The sequence below is a fragment of the Temnothorax americanus genome, unplaced genomic scaffold (genome assembly GCF_048541705.1).
Source record: "Temnothorax americanus isolate GAGA-0224 unplaced genomic scaffold, ASM4854170v1 Scaffold73, whole genome shotgun sequence".
Classification (NCBI taxonomy): Eukaryota; Metazoa; Arthropoda; class Insecta; order Hymenoptera; family Formicidae; genus Temnothorax; species Temnothorax americanus.
The window spans coordinates 384,051-406,675 of record NW_027509796.1 but is presented as its reverse complement, the minus strand read 5'-3'; the positions used below and the strand labels follow the sequence as shown (position 1 = coordinate 406,675).

General features: G+C 40.0%; 4 protein-coding genes across 8 annotated transcripts; 3 read left to right on the top strand and 1 right to left on the bottom strand.

Moving 5' to 3' along the window:
- The first annotated feature begins 44 nt into the window (after window positions 1-44).
- LOC143906558 (putative pyruvate dehydrogenase E1 component subunit alpha, mitochondrial) lies at window positions 45-2,644 on the top strand. The gene is made up of 6 exons (XM_077422712.1): window positions 45-240; window positions 740-976; window positions 1,053-1,271; window positions 1,357-1,605; window positions 1,683-1,931; window positions 2,035-2,644. Exons 1-6 carry the CDS (start codon window positions 190-192, stop codon window positions 2,218-2,220), a joined length of 1,191 nt encoding a protein of 396 aa, XP_077278838.1. The 5' UTR covers window positions 45-189; the 3' UTR covers window positions 2,221-2,644.
- Window positions 2,645-3,204: 560 nt separating this feature from the next.
- LOC143906561 (receptor expression-enhancing protein 5) lies at window positions 3,205-6,521 on the top strand. Of its 2 annotated transcripts, none has more exons than XM_077422716.1 (4): window positions 3,205-3,450; window positions 4,024-4,256; window positions 4,814-4,949; window positions 5,077-6,521. In XM_077422716.1, the coding sequence occupies exons 1-4, from the start codon at window positions 3,324-3,326 to the stop codon at window positions 5,118-5,120; spliced, it is 540 nt and encodes a 179-aa protein (XP_077278842.1). In that variant the 5' UTR covers window positions 3,205-3,323; the 3' UTR covers window positions 5,121-6,521. The 2 variants fall into 2 exon arrangements, with proteins under 2 accessions (XP_077278842.1, XP_077278841.1); XM_077422715.1 differs by having other exon boundaries at window positions 3,209-3,450; window positions 5,074-6,521.
- On the bottom strand, window positions 6,502-13,164 carry Gudu (Armadillo repeat-containing protein gudu). 2 transcript variants are annotated; one of them, XM_077422696.1, is made up of 10 exons: window positions 11,625-13,164; window positions 11,050-11,350; window positions 10,651-10,854; window positions 10,341-10,427; window positions 9,852-10,100; window positions 9,064-9,495; window positions 8,047-8,451; window positions 7,468-7,689; window positions 6,949-7,064; window positions 6,502-6,635 (listed from the first exon to the last, which is right to left on the bottom strand). In XM_077422696.1, exons 1-10 carry the CDS (start codon window positions 11,699-11,701, stop codon window positions 6,602-6,604), a joined length of 2,127 nt encoding a protein of 708 aa, XP_077278822.1. In that variant the 5' UTR covers window positions 11,702-13,164; the 3' UTR covers window positions 6,502-6,601. The 2 variants fall into 2 exon arrangements, with proteins under 2 accessions (XP_077278822.1, XP_077278823.1); XM_077422697.1 differs by having other exon boundaries at window positions 11,050-11,364; window positions 11,625-13,160.
- A 202-nt stretch (window positions 13,165-13,366) lies between these two features.
- On the top strand, window positions 13,367-14,372 carry Mrps21 (mitochondrial ribosomal protein S21). Of its 3 annotated transcripts, none has more exons than XM_077422722.1 (2): window positions 13,367-13,525; window positions 13,989-14,372. In XM_077422722.1, exon 2 carries the CDS (start codon window positions 13,989-13,991, stop codon window positions 14,259-14,261), a length of 273 nt encoding a protein of 90 aa, XP_077278848.1. In that variant the 5' UTR covers window positions 13,367-13,525; the 3' UTR covers window positions 14,262-14,372. The 3 variants fall into 3 exon arrangements, with proteins under 3 accessions (XP_077278848.1, XP_077278847.1, XP_077278846.1); XM_077422721.1 differs by having other exon boundaries at window positions 13,375-13,698; XM_077422720.1 differs by having other exon boundaries at window positions 13,382-13,612.
- The last annotated feature ends 8,253 nt before the right edge of the window (window positions 14,373-22,625 follow it).

The following is a 22,625-nucleotide window of genomic DNA, read 5'->3' as shown; positions in this document are numbered from 1 at the left end:
AGCGGAGCTGCATCTGCACTTCGGTGCATCCTGGTGCATCCCTTCGTGCATCATCTGGTCCGTCTTGGTTCGTGTCAGGTGAAGGTGGTTCACGGCGACGAGGCACACTACTGGCACACATCAGTCACTGGACTCCACGAGACGAGAAGCAAGTTCTGTTATCGCTGATCTCTCTCCCATCATTAGGAAATGATCCCGAGCTGCCTCAGGAACGTCGCCGCGCCGTTGTCACGACGAAACGTAAGTGCACCGACGGGCGACGCGTGACCTCTAAACACGCGCCGCATCGCGTTTTCCGTGTCAGGGACGTCAGGGTCTCGCCACGAATCCCAGACCCCTGTTAACTTGCGACACCGTATCTCATGAGTCTTCTTCTTTCCTCAATATCTCGCATACTCGCCAGTTTGGAAGCTGGAACGAGGTAATTATTTGGATTCGATTGATGTTAGCACATCAAAAGCTCAAAATTTTGAGCCTCTCTTACATCTACTTCCACCAATATAGATTAACTTTAATCTCGGTTTAATTTACTCTTTTTATCTTTTTCTAATTTTGAAAATTTGAACCGAGATTAAAGTTAATCTACATCGGTGGAATGAACATTAAAGAACACCATCACTTCACTGATTCACGAGATAAATGTAAAGATAAACTTCACACCGTCGCACGTGTGTACAGTTACATGTTACATTATGATCTCGCGTCACTATAGACACTTACTAGGTGTTGATGTTTCTAGGTGGCCTTGTTTTTCTTGAGCAAGAAAAATAATTATGCTACCGAAGCCTCCTTCGAGACCAAGCCTTTTCGCCTGCACAAACTGGACCAGGGCCCGTCCACTCAGGTGACGGTAACTCGGGATGACGCTATCGAACTGTTTAAGAAACTACATACGATACGCCGTATGGAAACGGCTGCCGGCAACTTGTACAAAGAGAAGATCGTTCGGGGTTTCTGTCACTTATATTCTGGACAAGTAAAGATCATCTCGCATTTTGATATTTATTTAGTTTGAGATTACTTCAATCTTCATTGTTGCATTCTCTTTACAGGAAGCTTGCGCAGTCGGCATGAAAGCGGCTATGAGACCCCAGGACGCTGTAATCACGGCTTACCGCGCACACGGATGGACTTATTTGATGGGCATAGACGTATTTGGCGTCTTTGCAGAACTCACGGGTAGACAAGGTGGCAGCGCCAAAGGCAAGGGTGGTTCCATGCACATGTATTCTAAGAACTTCTACGGAGGAAACGGCATTGTTGGCGCTCAGGTTTTACATTAATTCTAAAATTTAATCTTAATATCGCCAATGTGCAAATTTTTCTTTAATATTTCAACGTTGTCGCGGCAATTAGGTGCCGCTAGGAGTTGGAATCGCCTTTGCACAAAAATACTTGAATAACGGCGGAGTTTGTCTAACATTGTACGGCGATGGCGCGGCCAATCAGGGACAGGTGTTCGAGGTGTACAATATGGCTAAGCTGTGGGACGTACCCTGCATCTTCATCTGCGAGAATAACGGATACGGGATGGGTACCAGCGTGGAGCGTGCCGCGGCAAGCACGGAATATTACACCAGGGGCGACTATATTCCCGGAATATGGGTGCGTTATCTCCTCTCCTAAGAGATTCGCGTTTTTATTTAGGTGAACGGGATTTATAGATAGAAATCGTATCGCAGGTGGACGGGATGGATGTGTTAGCTGTGAGAGAAGCTACGAAATTCGCGATTGACCACTGCACGTCCGGTAAGGGGCCGATCGTCATGGAGACTGTGACGTACAGGTACAGCGGACACAGTATGTCGGATCCCGGAACCAGCTATCGTACGCGAGAAGAGGTGCAGGAGGTTCGGCAGACTCGGGATCCTCTGACCAGCTTCAAGGAGAGAATCTTAAATGCCAATCTCGTCACTGCGGACGAGATCAAAGTCAGTTGACGTCTCTTTCGATAGATTTCGCGATTAACGTTATTAATAATTTATTGTTACCCGAAATGATTTGTGTGGATACACGATCTCTTTTCTATTCCAGGTAATAGAGGGTGAGATCAGAAAATCGGTGGACGATGCCATGAAAGCTGCCAAGAATGACAAGGAGATTCCGCTGAGCGAACTCACTGCCGACATTTATGCGAATTGTCTGGAGAAGGAGATTCGAAACACGACACCCTTCAATCCTTTATCGCACGCTAGACTAGGGCCAGCCATAAATGCTTAAAAACTGCTCAAAGATTGTTTTTCTAAAATATTGTATATTTTACAGTCACGTGCCGCATCCTCCAATGTTCATAGACCTACAGATTAGTTGTATAGAGATGTACGTACCGCACACGATTCTTTAATTCGAGGATGTATATTATTTCGTTGAAGGGGAGAACTGATATTGCCGAAACAGATTAATTCGAGTGCAACCATTGCGCACCGATATTAATCTCAATGCTCCACGACGCGCGCGCGTAACCCGTTTGTTCTTCGAAGAACTTCCTGGGTTGCGTTACAAGATTCACTCTGGGTAACTAAAATCTATAGTTTACGTCACGTACACTATAGCATTTTAGTTAACTAGAGTGAATTTTGGAACGCAGCCCTGAATTGGCGCACATTAGTGCAATAAGTTACACTAGTGCAATAAGTTACACTAGTTACGGTCAAACAGTGGATCTGTTTTCTATTGCTGAACTAGTTCTTCTAGGCTGCACTAGTTCAGAGTTGTATCTTTTTCCTTCCAATGTGGGGTAAAAAAGATACAACTCTGAACTAGTGCAGCCAGTTCAGCAATAGAAAATAGATCCAAAATAAACTTATTGCACCAATTCAGGAAGTTCCTCCTAGGAAAAGAACAGACGGAACATTTTGCGTTACAATCCAATGCTAAAGAGAAGATCCATTTTTTTGACAATTTGGGAAATTAAATTTATTTATATAGTTTAATTTATTTCGTGTACGAGTTATCATGAAAATAGGATCTTTTACGGTACAACGTGCGCCTAAGACCTGAGCCACGTTTGTTAATGTGTTAATAAAAAAAATAAATCTAAAAAAAAAATAAAAATTTCTTTTAATTTTTGTTATAAAAAAATAAGTGACTCGGTTGCGGAAAGAATGAGTTTATCGTGCATTTTTGAATCGGTGATCGGTTGCGAGATCTCGAGAAGTCGAGAAAGAAAGAAGCATCGAACCGTGTCGACCGGTCGATATCGAACGTCGGCCATATCTCTCTAGTGGCGAACAGGTACATACACGCTTAACCAAGGCTACGCGCTCCGTCGCTCCGTGCTCCGTCTTGTGTCGAAGGATAGTTTGATCCGCGAGGAAAAAAAAATGGCCCGAATCGTCGCCGTGAAGGAATATCTCGAGAAGACGTTGAGGGACGAGAGCAAGTCATGGACAAAGATGTTCGTCTTCGCGGAGGCGAAGACCGGCATCGATCGGCTGTACATTTTTGTCGGTGAGTCGCCGGACGATTACGCGCTGATTTTCCAGTCATTCCTATTGATTGGCCGGCTCGGCCGCAGGCATTTAGATAATTATTCAGCCTCTATGCTAATGCGCTCTCGCGGCTCCTCGAAACTCGTTATTGCTCGTTATCGCGCGCTCGCGTTACGCAACGCGAGTGTGTCTACCTCTTCCCCCCCCTCTATTTTTTGCGTTAACACACACGCCAAAGTCGCCAAACGTTTCTTTCTCGAATAAATATTTCGGATCTCTTTCCGAAAATCTGCAATCTGTTGATCTTTGTCGTACAATCGCATGACGGTATCCGGAATATCCTGTATTTTCTGTCTATTTGCGTAAAAATTCCCGCAAACAGCAGCACGTTAAATTTAAATAGGAGTAGGGGCCGACTTCATCGTCTCCGATTAAACTCACTCTTCGTCTAGAAAAGAGGGAAGTCAGAAAGAGAGATGAAAAGTGAGTTTGATCGGAGGATCAAGTTAATCGGAGACGGCGAAATCGGCCCCTCTATTCTCAGAAAGACTACGTTATTATTGTTATTACTTTTGTTATTTACTATTGATAGGATCATTGATGCTGCTGGCTTTATACTTGGTGTTTGGATTGGGACAACAGCTAGTGTGTAATATAGTCGGTTTTGTTTACCCCGCATACCAATCTATGAAGGCATTGGAAAGCCCCAAGAAAGAGGACGACACAAAATGGCTTACCTATTGGGTCGTTTTTGCCATATTTGCTATAATAGAATTCTTTTCTGAATATATCGTCTGCTGGTTTCCGGTTTACTGGCTGTTCAAGGTATAATTTCAAAGACACGTTAATGTCCATTTCTATCAATGTAGATTAACTTTGATCTCGGTTTCCCTGATGGAAATATTTTGTTGAAAGTGCCGTGAAATTGATGAAAATTGAAATAAAAGTTATTGAAAAATTACTGCATATATATTTCAAAATAAATAAATTTTCCTTATGAAATGTAATACTGTGAAATATAAGGAAAGTTAAATTATACTATTGAAAAGTAATACATTTTTTGAAATATGAGATATAAAATTAACTAAATTTGACTAAAAATTGAATTTTTACCGAATATTGATGGAATAGTAATGAAATGGGATCAATTGAGAGAGAATTTAAAATATATTTCAGTAAAAATTTTTATTATATTTTCAGTAAAATATTTCCGTCAAGGTTAACTTACTTTTTATCTTTTTCTAAATCTTGGAACTAGAAAAAGATAAAAAGTAAGTTAAACTAGGATTAAAATTAACCTGCATTAATAGAAATGGATACAAGTCTTAAAGATAGACCCTGCCATGGTCAAATATTGATAAATTATGAATTTGTGTATGCAGTGTATATTCTATTTATGGTTGATGGCGCCAACCGAGTACAACGGTTCCTTGATTCTATATCGCCGAGTCATCCGTCCAAAGTTTATACAGTATCAACCTGGATTAGACAGATTTTTGTCCAATGCACGTGATACAGGTAAGGCGATTATGTTATCAAAAAATAATCTGGCTTCCCTAATACTACGCACATGTCTGTTAGAGGAAAATTTATTTGCAAATATCAATCAAAGCAGAAATATAAAGATATATTACTTTTGTAGCAGTCAAGACTGCAGCGGGAGCATTGCTGACTAATAAGGAAGATTAATGAAGCTGTAAATCGAACATAATAGAAAGTCCATTTGTGTCTTTCCCTTTACTCATTCCTAGCAGAGAGAGCGTGGATTTTATGCTTCACCGAATATTATTGAGCGTTGTTACATTAACGACTACAAAGATGAAGAAAATGCCAAACGAATCGAAATTTTAAATATCCTAGATACAATAAGCAACTGTCAAGTGAATCAGGGAAAAAAGTTGTTCAAAATTGTGAATAGATAGCGAATACGAAGGATGCACGAATGAAAAAAAGTCTCCCTCTGAAAATAAATCATTTATAGCATAATAGCCTGGTTTCAGAATTACGGAATAGTGTTGTTAGAAACACAGTTTCAGCATGGAAATAACGTTTTATTTTCAGATAAGCTCGGCTTATCGTTTATAGTAATTCCGAGCCAACTGAAAATTTGGAATGTTTTTGTACAATAAGATAGACTGGCCACGTGCGTCTGCCATTTGAGTAATCATTGATGATATACATGTGTTAGAATACTTTACTTTTAGAGGAAAGAGTTTCATCAACATTAAACTTTCTAATTACCTGATTTAATTCTTTATTTTTTCTAAATTATTCACTTAAGTAATATCAATTCACTTAAGTAATATCAATCATACAATAATAATATATGTCGAGTTTTTATTTTAAAATATTTGTGGTGTTAATCTGAAATGAATAAGATGTTGGTGAAACCAGTTTTTACCGCGTATGTTTTAAGTAAGTTTATCAGGCATTGTTGATAAGAAGCTGGTAAGGATGATTGAAATACTTAAAATTAGCAAAGATCCAAGATCGGAAACGATATATGATATATTCAGATACGTAAAGATACCTCGATAAATCTAACTAAAAATTTGAAATCTTTGATGACCAATGTTGCCATCTAATTGTTATATCGCGATAAGACGAGAGTTCTGAGATAATTATGCCTTCTAGTTAGTTCACGAGTCGTCAATGAAACGACACGCACAATTAGCTTAAATTTGTACATTATATATGTGAGATTGCATCGTAACTTGCATGCGATTGTCTCTTCTTCTGTTTATATTCTATATAAAAGAATATAGTATAGTCTACCAACATCCTCAAATAGCTTCGACTTTGAAGTAATAGAGACAAGCTTAGGATATGTGTATATTGCTCAAATTAAGCCGTCTTGTACAATTTAATAGTTAATGCCACCTTGTCCGATCAAGTCGGTGTGTTACATTTGTGGATCCTATGAAAATCTAAGGGCATTTTTCTGTCTTTTTTCCATCACTTTTAAAATTCGTCATATGGTTATACCGATTGTTACCGAGAGGATGATATTACATTACGGGTTTTAAATAAAATTGTAAATTTAGAGGTATTGACCAAAATTATAAACCACTATACACGCACTGCAATAAATGTGTTTTTATTTTATACACTTCCTTTTTTCTTCCTCTTTTTTCCATCTTTTTTTCTCTTCCGCTGATAACTGACATTATTCACAAACGGAAATCGATTTCCTGTAATGAGCTCCTGTGAAAATCCCAAATGATTGTATACAGCAGCTTCATTAAATAGTAAAAGCAAAACAATTAAAATAATTTAATCCTGAAGAGCGCAAATAAATGTATATATGTATAAGCGCACAATACTAAGTTCCCGTAAATCAAATTATGGCAAAATGAATATTCGTTTCAGAAGTACATATTTTATCAAATATAAATTCAAAATTATTTGTCGATATTTAGAATTACGAATAGGAAATTAAATATTGATCAATTTCAGTTAAATAGGATTGTTGTGCTCTTTAGGATTCAAAAATTCATAAAAAATGTAAAGAAATTACATTTCATTGAAGTGGAATTTCTCTGCAGTCAACGCGAGCTTCCTTATACGACGAATAGTGGACGCAGCTGCAATCTGTACCTCTGGATCGTCCGAACCCACCAAACGCAATACGTGCTGTTTAAAAATTCCAACATTTTCAGAATTTAATCAGGATTTTCGAAAAGCAGAGAAAATGTAATGTATCGTCTCGGTATATTGAACCGATAATAATTAATTATAATCAAATTGTGTGAAAAAAATGTAACTCTAGGTATCTGGACTTTAATTTTTTTATTGAACATTTACTTATGAAATTATCTCTGTTAAAGATATCTTTATCGGTTCATATTAAAATATTATAAACATTTATAATACTAAATTAATATGACTTACAAATGTTTATGAGAAAATTAATTTTCAGATAAAACATATTCTTTTTTGAACTTTGAGCATTTTGATTTCGTAGAGTTATGCTTTAATATCAAACAGCTATTAATATTATGCACGTATGCAAAAACGCAAGCTCCTATAATTGTACCTTGATAACGCCGCAGGTGTGCATGGTCACGCAATTTAAGGGCTCCTTGCTCAAATGGTACACGGCAATGCAAACACCCTTCAACACGTCCTTGTTCTTGCTGATCATGTAATTAACGAGCGGCGCGACAGCGTTCAGTTTGCCGAATTCGTAACTGTTCCGATCCCAATCGCAGCAGTAGGCTATCGCCAATGTCAGATTAGCGCGCAAATTCTCATCGTCCTTAGAAAAGAAGTCATTCCATTATCGCGCAGATGTTTCGATTAAAAATATTTAATAGGCAGTAAAATATTTAAATGCGGCTATTTTTAATGGGGGAAAAAAACGGAGTAAGCTGTTAACTATTTATTATTGATCTGATAAAAAAGATTTGAGGAATTATATAAGAAGCTAACAAGCGCGCACATTATATTTTATTCCGTATGTTTACCAAAAAAAGTTTAAATTGTGTAAATGCTATTCTGCGAATATATTAACTATGTATTGTCATATCTTCCATGAAGCAGCCGTGCTAATTAAGTTAAAAAAAAAAAAAAAAAAAAAAAAAAAAATCATCGTTATAGGCAGCGATGGACCAACAGTTTCCACGAGGGCAGCCAGTTTTTTCACGACGCCGTGATCCGTCAGGATACCCAGGTTCTCAGGATCGGTAGCGATCTCCGCGATCATCGCGCAGACCGCGCTGAGCACTTCCGTGTCCTTGCTCTCCAGGAGGCTGACCGTGAGCTCCAGGCCGCCTACGAAGGCACGCACCATTTCCGGCGAGTCCTTGGAGTGCCGTATGCAGGGTACCAGAGCGAGGCAGGCGTTACGCTTGATGACATCGCTGGGGTGCTTTAGCAGGGACCAAACTAATCGCACGCCGTCCAGCCGATGCTCCGGGTCGTTGATAATGTCCATGCATCTCTCATCGACGGCGCACTCTTTCAGCACCAACGGCACGTTCTCCAGTAATGGCTCGTACGTGGCGCTCAACAATCTAATCTGCAAAGGTCTCTGAAGTATTCATTCTGCGGTATCGCCAATACCAGAGGATAACGAGGAAACATTGATCGTCGCGAGGATGGCGTGGCGCACGTTAACTCGATTAATCATCGGGAGCCGGTATTTGCAAACACCCTCATCCGATGCGCAATCCAATTTTCGCCTCATTTGGAAATTATCTCTCATATAAACGCGAATGGGATAATTAAACGTAAATGGATCAACGCACAGCAATATTCCAGTAACAAAATTAATAATTGTTATTAAATTATCAACATACACGATGAAAATTCATCTAATAATTGCTCGAGGATTGTTATAAAAGAATCACGACTATCGGTTTTATTATTTCGACCTAAATGCCGGGAGGGATCTCTGTCTGTTTATATCAATATAATTCGTCCTTTCTTGGATATGAACTTGGATATGATTAAATGATTTCATCAACATATACATATATGTATATGTGTTTATTCTCTCTTATAATCCCAATGTATTATAAAGCATACAGAATTATCGACAAGAGAAGCAAAGTTCGATCCGGCAGCAGAGAGAGAAGAAAACCAGAGACAGAACTACAGAAGTGTATTTCCGACTTTGAACGGTCTTTACCAGTTTCGGTAGACCCTCGTTAGTCCTCAAGACGTCCCTGTTAGCGGGATCCTTACAGCACTCGGCAAGGGCGCCCACGACGTTAGCCAACACCCGCTCGTCCTCGTTTTCCTCGAGCAGAGGCACCAACGACGCCACGAGGTCGTTCTGATTGAACCTCATTATGTTCTCCGTACTGATGGCGCATTTCCAAATACCGCCAGTGACCGCGGCTAGCAGACGCTTGTTGGCGTGTACCTCGTCGCTCTGCACGAGTTTGCAAAGTGGATCCAGGCCACCGGCTCGACGCACCATCGTTCGAGTTTCCCGATTCGAGGCGCACTTGAAGATGGCCAGGGCGGAGTTCTCCTTCAGCTTCGAGTTGTCGTTCTTCAAATGTCGCACCAAATCGTTGATGATGCCCACTCGCTCAAACGCCTCCCTGAAAACATTCTGCACACACGCACGACTCAAACATACGACACTAACTATAGGAAAACATTTGTAATGAAAATTTGAAAATGAGTTGTCGAACTCTAATTATAATTATTTAATAAATGCGATAGTGGATTTTGAATAATTGTAATCACAATATCGATGTCTGATATTTAAATTTCACGATATTTAATTTATTTTTTTATTATTAATATGGTAATATATATATATATTATATGATCATTTTTAATGGTCCATTTTCATAATTTGATTTTATGTATTTTTTAAATCAATTAATATTATTTTCATAGACAGATAATTATGTTATCTTATTTAAAATACTGTTAACAGATAGAGAAAAGAATTCAATAAACCAGATCAGCGCACTGCTGTACGACGCCCATCGTGGGTACGATCAGCTGAGTGTGTTTCGATCTCAGGAAACGCGACATCAAACGAACGACGCCGTGTTGGCGAAGTTCCTCCTTGACCTTCGGACTACTGCCCAAGGAATCTAAGACCTTGGCGCAGCCTATAGCGACGGCCACGAGTTCTTTGCTAGCCTCGCTCAATTCGTCGTACGACCGGCGGAGAACCTCGTCCGGCACATCCATTACGTCCAGCTGTCGAATCAAAATTTGAGAGTCAATAAATTGTCACGCTGACCACATTGAGAAAAAATACATTTAAATGTTAAATACTGTATGCGAAGCAAGAGTCTTGAGACAGACTCATTCATATAGATTAACTTTTCATCTCTTTTTTACAACTAGAAAAAGATAAAAAGCAAGTTAAAGAGATAAAAATTAATCTGGATTGATAGAAATGGATATTATTTGAATAATTGCAACAAGGTAACTTACTATGAGCGGTATTCCACCGCGAATTCTGATCTGTTTTCTAGCCTTTCTGACTCGAGCTATAATGGCCATTGTTTCGGCTGCCAAAATCTGAGAGAATAAAAAATCATTACTATACATTATTATAGTACAATAAAACGAAGAGACACAATAACTGGTCTAAAAAGACAGGATTTTTGGGATTTCAGTATTTTTAAACTGTTGAATTTTATTGGCTTAAATCAATGGAATTCTAAACTAAACATTTCGCGCATAAGGACCAAAAAAGCCGATAAAATCGGAGGAGTTATCGTAATAAGGGTCAATGAACAACCTGGATATCTCTAGCGGGATGCTTCAGCATTTGGATCAATGGCGTCGTGATGTCCAAGTCGATTAAATATCGCTTCATATCCGTGGAAGTCGCGATTTGCAATAAGACCGACAACGAGCCGTTCTGACATTTGATGTCACTCGTTTCGAGAAGATTTACTAGAACTTCGAGACCGCCCATTTCTTGGATAGCTTTCTGTATGATCTGCACCACGAACGAGTTTGACCATGCGGATACGAGACAGACAGATTATTTCAAATTAAAGAAGCGAAAAATTGACAAATAAAGCGATCGAAGAATAAGTTTATGCATAGAATTATTTATCTTGTTATATAAATAGCTCTCCCGATATTTTTCTCTTGCAGTCTAATATATAAAATGATAAGTTTTATAACGAACCTTATCGGTGAGATCGTAATCCTTCAGTAAACACAAGGATACCATAGTGGCGGTCTGGTTGCCGGCCTTCATGTATTTGATAAGCTTCTGTATGTGCCAGAATTCGGAAGGCACTTCCGGGTGATCTTCCTGAAGATACCTGGCCTCTTCCTCGCTCTCGGACTCCGGCTCGTCGTCCGAGCTCTCCTCCTCGGCTTTCTCGCTGACAAGACGAATTCGAGGTCCATAGGGTTCACCGGTAAGCAAGGACACCTGTTTCGGAGGCTCCGGCTCGGCTGTCTCCGTGACTTCTGGCTCCGATCTACAGAAACAGATCTAATATCGCTTAGTCCTACATCTCGATTTCGTCTTATTTATTTTTGGAAAGGTATTCCAAATTCTCACTCCACTTTTTCGAAAAAAAAAAAAAATAAAGTTCGAAAAAATATTGATCTTGTCTAAAAATTACTATGCCATCTACAAATTATTACATTGTAAATAACTATAACAATTAAAAAGTCAAAGTTAACGAAAACATAACTGGAATTTATAGGACGATTCGTCTCCACGTAAACAATTCGTGTTCGTTCGCTTACTCAGAATGTTCCAACTCTTGCACAGCCTCTTTCTTCATCGCGGTCTCTCTCTTCTTCTTCGGAGGCATCTTTCGCATACGCGGGCATTAAGTTCGCGGCAAACTCTCTCCCAAAGGGAAGTCTTTTTCTCATCAGAAAATATTCGTTTTCGGACTCGAAACACCTTTGACCATCCCCGTACGCTGGTACAGCGAACTATCGATCAAACAATTACCGCCAATTTCGTTGCCCCGCTGAAAATAACGGAACTTTAACGCTTATCGGGGGAAAAAAGAACAGAAACGAAATAGTAATCATTTTTTCGATATGCATCGCTATCGCGCTGTCTGAAGTATAATATAAATCATTTACACGTCAGTGTCCATTTTGTTGGCCTATATGATTTGGCGAATATCATCGCAAAATTTTCAGTTATTTTCAAAGGGCGCATGGAAAATGTCGCGTAAATTATTGACGACCTGCTGACACGGATTTATATGGAACAATAAAACATCCCCTTCGCGAAATTCATTATTCGACCACGAAGCGGCCGATCCGGAAAGAAGATTAATTCGTAGGTATGGAGACGATGAACGAAATCTCGTCAAACGAATTCGGACTTGGCGAGAGCGACACGGCGATCTTCGCGAAGATATGTGCCGTCCGAAGAAGCTGAGGAAACGACACGAGGTGGAATCACGACGTGGGTGACATGAACAAATGTTCGTCGTGCATATATACGCGTCTCCCTTCGCCCTTATCCTACTCATGCTCTCGTTATGTGCCTGGCTCGGCGTCTGCCGATGGGGATTCGGCTACAATCTGAAAGACCGAGAAGTAATTGTTATTAAATTATAAAAAAGAATCAAGCTCGTGTGTTTTGAAACATAAAAAAAATATACATAAGTAAAACGTCTCTATGTATTTTTAAGAGTTATATTAAACTATATTTATTTATTTCCCAGACAGCAGCCATGTCTAAAAACGTCTTTAAAATGTCTCTTAGCGTGTATGTCTAAAAGATGTCTCAGAAATGTTTTTAAGATGTCTTTTAGACATGCAGCGCGCTGTCTGGATTTGAGTGTTTTCCATTTACTGACACAAGTCGATACAAAGTCTCGTTCTGTCTTTGTTACTCGTTGAATACCAAGAAAGATAGAACGACGTCTGTGTCGACTTGTGTCACTATATGGAAAGCACACTATTAACTCTCCGTCTATATTTGTTTTTTGCACCCTCAAAGTGTATACGTGGGTCTGACATGTTCGACTCTATTTTTCCCTAATACCTTAAAATATTTTAAAAAATCTGAAAAAATTCATGAAACCTCTGTTTACATTGTAATTGACGATTTTATATGGTCATTTTGATAAACATTGTTTATTTAATATTTACTGGCAGGCTCTTGCAAGTTTTACAGTTACGAGATGTTATTTTGGCTTGGACGCCGTAGACCCATGTATACAGACGGAGGGTTAATTATTGTTAATTATCATTAAATCATTATAGAGTTGATTAGAGTTGATTAGAGTACGAGATTCCCGACCAGAGACCTCCGCCTGTGTGTAACGCTCGTCTTTATTTTGTAGATCGCTCATTGCCTGGTGGTCTATTTTGTCATTATCACGTTATTGAACGTCGTATTTCTGGGGCACATACGATTGTTCTACGATTACCCGCCGGAGACGGCCGGCAATTAATCAGGTGATAATCAGGTAAAAAAAAAAAGGCAGCGCCATGACGTCAGTTGTTGACTAATCGGCCGCTAGATGGTGCCGCCCGTGCTGTTTCCCACTGTTTCCAGTCAAAAGTGCCGTCCGGAACTCCGTACTCGGGATCGGGAGCACGAGCATCAATTTATACAAGTGGAATCAAAAGTTCTCACGACATTATTTACAGCGAAACATAATTAGTTATTTCTGGTGGGTGCGCGAAAAGTGCTTCTAGTTATCGGAGACAAGCGAAGACAGCGCAGTTTCTAACCTAACCTAAAATCGGAGCTACGTGCAGTAAATATTTGTCAATTATCTTGAACTAGTATATCATATCTAACGAGATAAATTCTAACGTTGCTTCGAGCATTATATTAATTTTGGTAGATACATTTTTGGAACATTTATTGTGTCTAGCTATTATTTCCACGGATCTAAAGATAATGAATTCTAACTGTAAAAAGCCCATTCTACAATAGCCGTAAAAGTATATGTTTTAAGACGTAAGCAGTAAAAATTGACCAACTACAGCCGATCATTCTTGGATTGTAAAAATCCCATTAGTCAATAGCTTACTGCTTACGTCTCAATGCATACTTTACGGCTATTGTAGAATGGGCTTATAAAACGTTCGTGCAGAAAGAATGCAGTTGTTCATCGCGTCATTTTCCAGATGGGTCTTGCACGGCATCTTCAATTCGCCAGCCGCACGATCTTCGTTCAAAACAACGACGTGGACAAGGCTTGTCGTATATTAAATCGCATACTGTCCAAGGAAGACATCTTCGGCCAGTACAGGCGCACGAGGTACTACGAGAAGCCGACTCAGGTCAGACGTAGGATCAACTTCGAGACGTGCAAGTCGATCTACAACGAGGACATGGATAGAAAAATCAAATTTCTTCTACGCAAGAACAGAGTAGATCCTTTTCCCGGTGCGTCGTAAGACTTATCGATCCCGTCTTAGATTACAATTAGAGTACAATTGCAAATCTGTCTACAAACTGGCACCGTACAATTTATTTAAGAATAAATCATTATCAGAAATATAAGAAAACGCACAGCGATGTTATTCCTCCTGTTTCATTCACACCCATGTATCTGATACGAATTGATTCGAAGGATATACTTTCTTAGCTACAGGGAGCTTGCTGATATTTTCATTTGCTCGGATATTAAATGCCTTGACGTAGATATCGCTCTCTATTATATTTAACGCAGATTGATTCGAAGGTATTATATATACGGATAATCAATTGTATTGCGCGCCTCTTCCTCGAGATCGGTATGTAGTGCTTCTTAGTATCCACTGTATATATACCGAGATGCAAAAATACAATCTGCATCGGAGATAATGGATCAATACGGAACGCGCTTCAAACGTAAACGTTAATGCCGTGCCAAGGGGCGAAATGAAAAATCATCCTGGCGGGCAGAAACGCATTTTCCCGCTATCTCGCGTCATAAGTAACTCCAGGAAGTCGGTTCTCGCGCGAGAAACGCGCATCTTTCTCTTTCTCTCTCTTCCTTTTTTTTTTCTTTTCACCCCTCTTTCCGTAAGCGACTTCCATCATTTTTCTTTCGCGAGGGAGGCGAGAAAAGACAAAACCGTCCGGTTGGTCGGTCGGTCGGCTTTCCTGGCAACGACTCCGCCAACTTGGCGAAAATTGAATAGATAGTGGCGCCCGGACTATGCCAAGTTTCCCAGCGGGGTTTGTCGGTGGACAGGAGGGTAATTCGACCTCGTGGAAAGAAAAGGAGACAGAGAGGGAGAGAGAGAGAGAAAGAGGGAGGGAGAGAGCGCGCGGTTGCAGCTCCTGTATCCTCATCTTGGCGATAACGCGGCGTCCTATTAGAGCAAGATAAGTAGTTCTGCCCGCGCTCGCGACTCGATCTTCGAAAGTGTTCCCACGGCGAAAAACGTTTGGCAAAATGGAATATTAGCGCGAAACTGGATCCTTCATATTCGTTATTTATATTCAGCGTCGCGTTGCGGCTCGCTCTCGGACGCACGGGTATTCAATTTTCGAATATGCGTTTGGCGCTGGTGTTAAGTCCGCGAGTTTTTCCAAACGATTATTTTTGTATTTACTTGAAATTCCTCGATCTTGTTTTTCTTATCTCGAATTATCAAGAAGCAAATGTAATTAAATATTCAATTTTTTTTTGTTCCAAGAGACCCTTTTACGTGGATCTATTTAGTCTCGAAAGAGTTTGAAAAGTAATAAAAAATGGTTTAAACTACAAGTCCCGTCAGTTTAGTAATATACACACAATCTACAAGTTCTTCAATTAGTAAGTCGGTCGTTGCTCATTTCTCATTTCAAATAAAGGAGTACCGCGCAAATGAAAGATTCATCCAAAAAGGCCGAAAGAAATTCCAGTCGTCTGCGATTGTGTAAGAATATACCTCGCGAAAGATGCAAATATATTTCGCATAACGGATAGACTGTCCCCGGGAAGGGTTAAATGGGTTAAATGGCGATAAATTCCGAGAAGTCGCCGGGGCGGGAGAGGGCAGCCGGAGGGATGCGAAAAGCTTCTCAAAGTGCTCGTCAACTCGTATAATCCGCGATTTATTTGACCCCGGCCGTTATAAATCCGGCCTCGGTGCGTTATTCCCGTAACTAGGAGTAGCAAACGGATCTCATTTCAGCCATCGGGACCGCACTGTCGTGCTGTCAAAGAGGGAGAGAGAAGGATCGTGAGGGGGGAGAAGGGGGGGAGGCGACGATCCTCGCGTCGTCTCGCTCGAGAAGGCGGTTTGGCTTAACTCCCGGGAATCTGGATCCGAAACTATCCGGCGAACTACTCGCAAGACAGTTTGCCCAGAAACGGATTTCTCAATCCCGGGGGATGTCGCCCTGCCTGCGGCCCCTCCCCCCGCCCACCGGGCCGCCGTTCTCCTTTCCTCGACCGTTTCGATTTGAAACTCTCCGCGTACTTATGCCTCCACCGCGCGCCGCGCCGGCCGAATAACACGATGGCTCCATTATTGCGCGAGCGCTTTTGGGTATTATGTGATGAGATCGGATTTCAAGCCCGTCCGTCAAAATTGTCGAAATGGAAAAGAAGAAGCGTAAAAAAAAGGATTTCGTCTGCGGGAAGCGCAAATCGGCGGCTCCTCTCCCCCTCCCGACAAAAGCTTAGATCTGATAAAACTGCCAACCGTTGAATATATCTTTGCGCGCGATTATGCCCCGAATTAAATTTCTGTCGAGGCAGATCTACTTTGAATCCACTGAAAAATACCATCTTCGTATATGTCCGTAATTTTATATCGGATTTATTTTAAGTGAAATCTTTTAATTTCTGCAGTAAATTTATATTTTTTGTTTATTTTAAGCGAAATATATTCTAATATTCAACGATAACCCCGTATTTAAAATTTCTCGACTATATTGTACAAATTCTCGATTATTGTGCAAAAAAAAACGAATGAATTATAGATCCGTTGAAAAATACATCGGGCACTGTCACATCGATCTCCTTATTTTCCATGCCGCGATCCGATATTCGACAAAGATATCGGTAAAAGCGCGGAGTCGAGAGAACTACGAAATTTTTATTTAAACATTGCTCCGACGTTTGCCTCGCTTATGAAAACATTCGAGGCAAAGCGAAATTATGTCGAGTGTCTTTAGAGAGACAGAGAGAGAAAGAGAGAGAGACTAGCGGATCGTTTTTCCGCGAGACGGAAAACGATCGTCTAAGCTCACGACCTCACCGAATGTTCGCCGAGTTTTCAGCTGCATAAAAAATTTCGGATTTAAGAGTTCGTCTTGTCACTTCGCGGCTCGAGCCGTGTGTGCTTACCGCAAACTTTATTCGCGACACCAACTTATCCTCTCTCGCTTTATAGATCAATTCGAATTCAAAATACCTCTTGAATTTGATTATCATCTTACGGGACGACAATATTTTTTCTAGGATCAATCTGATAATTTGTACAATGAACGTGCTAGGATAACAATATATCGTGATGTCAGTATAATCATGCCGTCGGTTGTTTGCCGGTATCTATATAAAATTATCTAGATGATCACATTCAAATAATGAAATGGAATCATTTTTATCTTATTTAGATGAAAAAATTAAGTATATTCATCTTTATCTTATTAGATAAAAAATCATGTCATTTTATTTAAAAGTTATAAAGATAGTATAGGATTTTCATTCTTTCTGCTACTTCTTTATCGCCGTTAAATTAAATTGGATATTAGAACGTTATATGTATAAGTTGTAAAGACCTATTTTTGAAAGAAGTAGACCATTTATACTACAAGAATATCATTACACTCGAAAACAGATCAAGTGTATAAGTAGCGGAGGGGAAGATATTTCTGTCGCAATATTGGAAAAAGAGAATAATAAGCAAACATTTATTAGTGGTAACATCGAAGCACTTTCGTATTTGGAATTTAAATCGAAGAAACTCCAATCTCTTATAAAAATTTTTTGCAAATATAAAAATATTTTTCTTAAATATAATATATCCCTGCCATCGTCGGTGCCAGTCGACCTTTTCAGTTCAGCATATCAAATAAGTATCCCATCGAAATCGCTTATCAGACAAAATATTATTCGAAAAACTTTTATTTTTAAGAAATAAAAACTTAAAATTGTGTGTGAGTCTGTTTTAATATCCCTTTAATAATCTGCGTAATTCTTTTTAGAAATTTTTATGGATAGTCTTATAAACACAAAATTATTTAAAAAATTATCTAGATAAATCGCGATAATCATTTCATCTTTTATCTAACTTAATTAAAAACAAAATCATCTTTATCTCATCTAAGATGAATCTACGGATTTTTATCTTATCTTCATCTTAGATTATTTTAAAATCATCTACGGCCAACACTGCCGGGTGCCGTTGCTAAATCGCAAGAATTATCGCATAGATGACTACGGCTTAGGGATGGTAACGGTTCTTTGCTTAAACAGTTTAAAACATACAGCACGGATATTCCTCTCGAAAACGAAGATCCAAAAGCTGCGCTGGCTCGCATTTCGCTGGTCATTGCTCCGTTCCTAAGGTCTCCGCGAAAGCCGCCGGTTTTATCCGTCAAAATCTCACCTCGCGCGGGATTAACTGCCCTTCAGCGTACTTCAGCGAGCTACGGCGGGCGCCTCCTTCGAGATGCGCTTATCAAAGGAACTTTCACGACGATATTTTTGTCTGTCTTCGTACTCCTCCTGAGAAAAAGTTTGCGAGGCGGGAATTAGCGGGGAACTTTATAGCCCGCGCGATCGTATAAAGCACCGCGGTCCGCGGAGTTAAGCCGTGCACGCGCCTTGATCTTCCCCCGCAGGCGCCTTTTATTTTTTTCCCCTCACCCGCGCCCGATGTACTTGGTTTTCTCTCTGATTTTCCGCGTTCAATGGAACCTACTTAATTCAGTCGTCGTACGCCGTCGTAGACTGTTAAAAGCAAATTTGCTATATGACATAATATTGACTTAGCGTCCTGAGCAGCTTAAGATACCAAATTAATGAACCTCGGCAAATATGAAATTTAAAGTATCTCGGTTGTTCTAACGCGAAACATATCCTATTCGACACTCTTATTTGAGATTCTCCTCTTTTCATTATAATTTTCTGGAAAAAAAAAGCAAGACAGTGTGATATCATTTGGTTTTATGTCAGAGTTACCGTCGAAAATGATTAGTACTAAATGCCTCTAATGTCAAACTCGTAAATATAAATTCTTCAACGCGGTTGACAATTTTCTGTTTGACCGCGATAGTAGGACGAGAGACACACGTAAATGATATATAAACAAACCTCCAAATTAAACGTGAAACTGACGCTGATCGAGTTCAGCCGAAATAACTGACGTTAATTTCTTTGTCGTACAACAAGGCGCGTATTCCCACCGTGCTCTCTCTCTCTCTCTCTCTCTCTCTCTCTCTCTCTCTCTCTCTCTCTCTCCTCTCTCCCCCTCCCTCCTTCTCTCTCTCTCTCTTTCTCTCCCTCTCTCCCTCTCTCTCTCTCATCGTTAAATACGATTGTCTAATTCCGAATTTCGGTCGCGTCACGCGAGGCTCGCGGAAGTGCCACGAAATTAGAATGGGCGTCACAAGAGGCGAAATATCAGCGGGTCGGGATTTATCAGTGGACGCGATCGATTTTCGCCGGAATGTGTCAATATCTCCTCTTATAAGTCTTTCGGGGGAGGAAAGGACGTCGTTCGTTATAGGACGATTACTCGGGAACCGAGGGCTACTCATGAATAGCCGAGGACCGAGTGTACAAAAGCGCGCGAGAGGCACAGAGACGGCCGGGCCGTATCCCCTCGTGCATATTGCAAGCAGTGAAGCCTCAAAATTACTTTCGAGCTCGGTTGGTAGTTAATGCTCGCCCCCCCTCTCTTTCTCTCTCTCTCTCTCTCTCTCACACACTCTCTTTCTCTCTCTCTCTCTCTCTGTCCTTCTTTCTCTTCGTGCACTGGGGCTTTAAATATTCCAATTGACGAAGTTCGCGTCATCGGCCGGTCGGTCGGTCGGTCGGCTGGCTGGCCGTTCGGTGCCACGACAATAGGTGTACCGAGAAAGCTAAATGAGCCGCGACGTAATTCAGTCTCGAAGTTTTACGCGCCGTCACGAATCGCAATGTCGCGTCACACTGACGTTTAGTTTCATTCAGGGAACTCGTCCGTTTTCCCGACAAAGGACAAAGCCCACTCTGCCATGCTCGCGCGTCTATCGAAAGGTGGACGCGCCATTGAAAGACCCAGCTAAGGGGCAAACGTTTTTTTCGTTAGAAATGATCTTATCTCGCTTTATTTGTGTCCCCCCCCCTTGCGAGAATACCGTTATCGCCGATGTCCTTCAACTTTGACAGCGTACACAGTAAAAAATCGTGCGTCCAAATGTTAAAATTTTCTTGTGTTACCAAGATTTGACTGTTATTTCAATGTAAAATTAACATACAACAGCTATGTTATTATTTCCGTAACATTTTCATGTGTTATATTAATGTCAACGTGATAACTTAACACTTTATGTATGTCATTTAGAAATTGAATATTATTTTGAGTTCTTTTAACATAATTATTTCCAAACATCAACACGCCTTAAAGTTATTTTAACATAAACAAAAGTTAAAGTAAATCTTCTCAAATAATCGTAAACTTTGATATACAAAATAATCAAATTTACTACAATCCAATGTTCGAAACAACATTTCGCTTAAGTTGAAATAACTATCGTTTATTCAAATATGTTATATCGACATTTTTTACAAGTTATTTTTACATTATACTTAAAGTTAAAAGAACAAATATAAATATAAAATATAGTGTCAATAAATTAACATTTCTAATTTGTCAACAAGTAACGCACGATGAATATGAGTTATTTTAACTCAAAATTTAGAGTGGACTTTTTGGGACATTTGAAAAATGTTACGATTAACATTTTATTTTTTACTGTGTAAAGCATATGTCACTTGGAACGATGAGTAATGAGAGGAAGATCCATATTCGCCGGTGACGGAAACGTTCGCAAAAGGTAAAGAAGTAGAGAAATGAATATGCGCGCGGAAAAACGTGTGAAAGGTACGTGAGCGAGTGCCTATTGACGTCGATCTTTTCCGGCATATCGAGCGACGAAAATTCAAAATGAGACAACGGGAATATGCGGCGGGAGCAGGATATAGGTCCTGTAGTGCCATGTGCGAGAAGCTACGTCAGTTATTTTAGTGTTCGCCGCGAGAGAGAAAGAGAAATCGATGTTAAGGACATTACATCGCCGTCGCCGTCGCCGTCGCCGCATCGTCGCGTACGGCAGTCGCGTCGGTTGAAAATCGACGAAAAAGCGAGAAAAAGGAAGCGTGATCGACGAGAAGAGAAAGAACGTTTTCGCGAGTCGAGAGTCGATTCGACGATCGATGAATATGGAACGGGGGGAGGGAAAAAAATCGTTCGCGGGCGGGAACCAGGATACGCGCGCGCGGAAATGTTCCGGTGTGTCGTGTGCACGCGCACACAGCACAGCCATGCGGTCGAGAGTCGAGACCAAGACACGCGTAGTTTCTGCGGGTCCCAGACATCGACGTGGATTCAATTTGATGCTAATACTTGCAGATGATATATACCACAAAGGTATCAGGCCACTGATGAAAGTTAAACAGCCGGTGCGCGGGAGTGAATGGCAAAGTGGTATTACAACAACTTTCGTATGCTCCGGCCCAAGTATGCGTACAAACGGCGAACAATGCGCGTTACACGGGCGCATGCATATTATGTGTGCGACGGTTTTACCGCGCGATCTCTTTTTGAACAATGAGCATTATTACGCAATAATTTGCTCGTATGTGACACACGTTTTATTGAATCGAGAATACCTTGCGGTGGTTTCGTATTGTCCGAAATATATGTAACGCCAAGTAACCGAGGCGAGAATGCAATTAGCTGTGAGATTAAAATAAGAAGGATCGTGCCTAATTAGGCGTTATAGCTATTATTGTTTGATTTTTGCTATTTTAATTTTATTCGCGAAGGAACTTTAATCTTTTATAGTTTTTTTTTATATAGTTCACGTATCACGTATACCTATATTTTTTCTTGGAATGTAAAGTTAGCTTCGTAAGACTATTTTCTCACGTTATTATTTATTCATATATGTTTCTTATAAATAATACAATTAATATTAATGGACATTATATTTGAAATAAAGATACAAACACGAGACGAAATTAAACGCGATTTTATTGATCCTTCGTTAGATATTTAAAAAACTTGCGCTATATAAGCGGTGCATGTCAGATCCAGGTTTCTTACCGCTCTCAATTACAACGAAAAAAAGATTTACCTTATTGCTACCAATTTAATAAAAATTTCGAAGAAACGACGGAGATATTTTTTAAATGTCCATATACGATTCCCGAGACTATCAATAGCCACCAAATAAAAGTCCGATATCCTTTTATGATAACACTTCGTTATTCCTTTAATACAATTAATACATATATAATAAAACGTTATCTTGATCATCGTCAGTGACACTAATGACTATAATAATACGGATTTGATTTTCCATGAAAGGATAACACGCCTTTCGTGGATTCATCTGACGACCGTTTGACTTTTCTTCTTTTTGACCTTTGCTCTATTTTTGTGGCGATTGATCCCCAAGGCATTAAGGATGATACTTTAACGAATTGCGTCATTCGGCGACCGCCGTTCTAGCGACATTTTACTGCTCTGTCGGGCTTCATCATTTTATTTATTTATTTTTCTCTCTCTCTCTCTCTCTCTCTCTCTCTCTCTCTCTCTCTTCCTCTTTAATCTTAGAAAATAGTTCAA

What these genes read in the sequence shown, in the direction of transcription:
- LOC143906561 (XM_077422715.1), top strand. Translation starts at nt 3,324, where the DNA reads ATGGCCCGAATCGTCGCCGTGAAGGAATATCTCGAGAAGACGTTGAGG. An exon ending in TCGGCTGTACATTTTTGTCG is followed by an intron (nt 3,451 to 4,023) that starts GTGAGTCGCCGG and finishes TACTATTGATAG; the next exon opens with GATCATTGATGCTGCTGGCT. An exon ending in GTCCAATGCACGTGATACAG is followed by an intron (nt 4,950 to 5,073) that starts GTAAGGCGATTA and finishes TTACTTTTGTAG; the next exon opens with CAGTCAAGACTGCAGCGGGA.
- Mrps21 (XM_077422722.1), top strand. Translation starts at nt 13,989, where the DNA reads ATGGGTCTTGCACGGCATCTTCAATTCGCCAGCCGCACGATCTTCGTT.
- LOC143906558 (XM_077422712.1), top strand. Translation starts at nt 190, where the DNA reads ATGATCCCGAGCTGCCTCAGGAACGTCGCCGCGCCGTTGTCACGACGA. An exon ending in ACTATATTCCCGGAATATGG is followed by an intron (nt 1,606 to 1,682) that starts GTGCGTTATCTC and finishes ATCGTATCGCAG; the next exon opens with GTGGACGGGATGGATGTGTT. An exon ending in TCACTGCGGACGAGATCAAA is followed by an intron (nt 1,932 to 2,034) that starts GTCAGTTGACGT and finishes TTTCTATTCCAG; the next exon opens with GTAATAGAGGGTGAGATCAG.
- Gudu (XM_077422696.1), bottom strand. Translation starts at nt 11,701, where the DNA reads ATGCGAAAGATGCCTCCGAAGAAGAAGAGAGAGACCGCGATGAAGAAA. An exon ending in TGGCTGCCCTCGTGGAAACT is followed by an intron (nt 7,690 to 8,046) that starts GTTGGTCCATCG and finishes TTCTTTTCTAAG; the next exon opens with GACGATGAGAATTTGCGCGC. An exon ending in AAATTCCACTTCAATGAAAT is followed by an intron (nt 6,636 to 6,948) that starts GTAATTTCTTTA and finishes GGATTTTCACAG; the next exon opens with GAGCTCATTACAGGAAATCG.